The 3,095-nt window shown below is 42.6% G+C and overlaps 1 protein-coding gene across 1 annotated transcript; it reads right to left on the minus strand.

Moving 5' to 3' along the window:
* Positions 1 to 2,275: 2,275 nt before the first annotated feature.
* On the minus strand, positions 2,276 to 3,089 carry rnf214 (ring finger protein 214). The gene has a single exon (XM_042480991.1). It carries the CDS (start codon positions 3,021 to 3,023, stop codon positions 2,484 to 2,486), a length of 540 nt encoding a protein of 179 aa, XP_042336925.1. The 5' UTR covers positions 3,024 to 3,089; the 3' UTR covers positions 2,276 to 2,483.
* Positions 3,090 to 3,095: the final 6 nt, after the last annotated feature.

Consider the following 3,095-nt stretch of genomic DNA (forward strand, 5'->3'; position numbering starts at 1 on the left):
TATATTTTATTATTTAATGAGCTCGAACTCAAACCCATTTGCACACATTTTTTAATTTTCATATTACATTAGCGAGAAATAATTACAATTTTGTAAGCTGAAGATTTTCACCTCCATACAAACTTAACAAATCCCTGCAAATGTAAAAGCGGGAAATCTTTATTACGTTTGTAGTGGGCAACTGCAGTTACGTTTTTGGGGAATTTATTACAAATGTGGGATTATCACATTAAAAGTTTTGTATTCTGTTTGTGGTTTATTACGTTTGTGGGCGTTACCTTACATTTTTAAATTAGCTAATCGGCAGCTTTCCACAGACTTCGGCTGATGCATGATTTCAGACAATCTAATAAATGTAAAATATCTTAACTGAGCCAGATTTCATAATTTCATTCACGTCCCCCTCAGCATCCGTAACTGACCCGCAGCTTTACACAACAACACGACTCCAAACCCTGAGCTTTGTCTGGATTTGTCGCCACATTAATATTTACTTTTTTTGCAGTATTTTTAGTTGAATTTGTGTGTTTTTTTGACAGAAAACACCTCCTCTATCTCGGGGCTGATTCCTCTCACCCCAGCGGCGCTCTGTCTCTATCCTCCGCAGCGCTCTTCATTCATTACTGCAGCTTTACTGGGAGACGAGCGGCTTTTATTGGCACCGCCGCCTGTAAAATCAGTCAGAGAGACTAACCTTTAAACTGGGAGAGTTTGTTAGAGGAGAGATGGACGTTCAGGCTGCAAACACAAATACACACACCGTCATTATTTCAGGACTGCAGATAGACACATTTTCTGTGCTCTACGTGTGTGTGTGTGTGTGTGTGTTGTGATATTTATTGGGAAGCAACGGCTCCTTTAACCTCGCACATCGACCGCCCAACGCTCCCATTAAGGCTGACTGGGATGTCCGCAGGGAGAGAGGATGTGAGAGTGTGTTTGTCTTTAAAAGGTTGTTTGTTGGAGTGTTTATGAGCCGATTCCTCCGTCTGTGTGCTCGTGTGCGGGACTTCATACTGTGTATTTATAGTGAAGTGTGTGTGTGTGTGTGTGTGTGTGTGTGTGTGTGTGTGTGTGTGTACTGTAAGTGCGTTAACGGGCAGCGGGAACTTCATTTTAGGTCTTTACACAACACGGGCGAATATTATGACTACGTATAGTTAATAATTTACTTAGAGGCCTCCTGTTTACTGTTAATAGTCTTAAATCTTATGATTCATTACGATGCGATACGTTACAATACAACACGATACGATATGTCACTATACGATACACTACGATACGTTACGATTAAATGTTATGATACATTATTAGATATGTTGCAATTAGATATGATACGATAAGTTATGATACAATATGTTCTGTTCCAAAACGATAAAATGTTATGATACATTATGATACAATACAATATGATATGTTACGTTACAAAAACTACAAATACGATGACACGTTACGATACCATACGTTGTGATATGATACAATACAAAATGTTACGATTTGATATGTTACGAGTTGATGTTATGACACGATATGTAACAATACGATATGTTACAATTTATTATACGTTATGATATGTTATAATACGATACAATACTGTATGTTATGATACGTTATGATACATTACAAGTGTTACATTACAATACGTTAAAATATATTATAATACAATATGACATGTTATGATACGATATGTTACGCTGCGATAACTTAGAGGCCCCTTTTTGCGGATGTTTACTGTTAATACAGTCTTAAATCTTACGATATGTTAAGATACGATACGTTACGGTACGATACAATACGATATTTTATGATACCTTAGGATACGATACATTATGATACAATATGTTACCTTATGATTTTTTTTACGATATGTGGCGATACGATATTACAATACAGTATGCTACAATTTAATGCAATACAATATGTTACAGATATGTTACGATACTGTTCGGTACCATGTGGCCCAGTGCATTCTGGTAGTTGTAGGTTTTCTGCCTCTTGAGCCAAATCGTTTCTCTGTTTTTTCTGGTCAAGTAGCACCAATTTCTATTTGTGTGTTTCTACTGCAGAGACAGACCAGCTTTATAAGAGATCATCTGTCCAACGGGGAAACCTGTAACACAGTGATGCTAGCATTAGCACATTACCATTGAAAATGTTACATGATCAGTGGTAGAGAAAGTATTTAAAAAAATATTTAGAAAAAATATAATTTTTTTGTAATTTTTTTTCAAATGGGGTTAGGTGGAAGGACGTCTCATCACAATTTTTTTATTTTTATTTTATTTATTTTTCACTGCAATGCTATACTGACATTATATTTGCATATCTTGAGACTATAATTTTTTTAAAAAAAAAAAAGTTAGTTACAGAAAAATAGATTTTTATATCTATACATATTTATATAGAGAAAGAACATCCATGTGTTGCAGCCGTCAGTGGTGTTTGGCGCCGCCCTGCCCGCGGCCTGCTCGCCATGTCGCCCGTCACTTCGCGGGGCAGAAGGGGCAGGAGTTGTTCTTGCTGGACTGCAGCCACACTCGGATGCAGTCTCGGTGGATGGCGTGCGAGCAGCTCAGCGGGTGGCGGCTCTCTGGATCCACGTGGTTCTGACACATCAGGCACAGTTTACGAGCCCCGACAGACTGACCTCCACCTGCCGCCGCCGCCGGCGCTCTCTGCGGGGGAGGCGTCGGCCTCCGGATGGGGCCGGGGGGCATGGGCCGGCTGATGGGCCCCGGGGCCGAGCGCTCGTTCTGCGTCAGCTTGAAGCCGACCTGCTCGATGACCTCCTCCATGGACATGCCGGCCAGCGTGCCGCGGGAGCTCTTCACCTGCTGGAGGAGCGACTTCAGCTGATCTCTGCTGCACTGCGGGAACCGGGCCCCGAGCTTCTCCAGGACTTCGTCGAGTTTGTTGGTGGGGGCAGCGGCGGCGGTGGCAGGGAGGGGCGGTGAGGGATCCACAGGGTAGATGGGCTGCACGGGAGGGGACGGGGAGAGACTGGGAGGAGGAGTCACCCTCATGGGAGCTCGGATGTGCGGCTGGAAGTGCTGCGGGTGCTGCTGCGGGTGCTGCTGCGGGTGCTGCTGCGGGTG

Source organism: Plectropomus leopardus, unplaced genomic scaffold (genome assembly GCF_008729295.1).
Source record: "Plectropomus leopardus isolate mb unplaced genomic scaffold, YSFRI_Pleo_2.0 unplaced_scaffold27044, whole genome shotgun sequence".
Lineage (NCBI taxonomy): Eukaryota > Metazoa > Chordata > Actinopteri > Perciformes > Serranidae > Plectropomus > Plectropomus leopardus.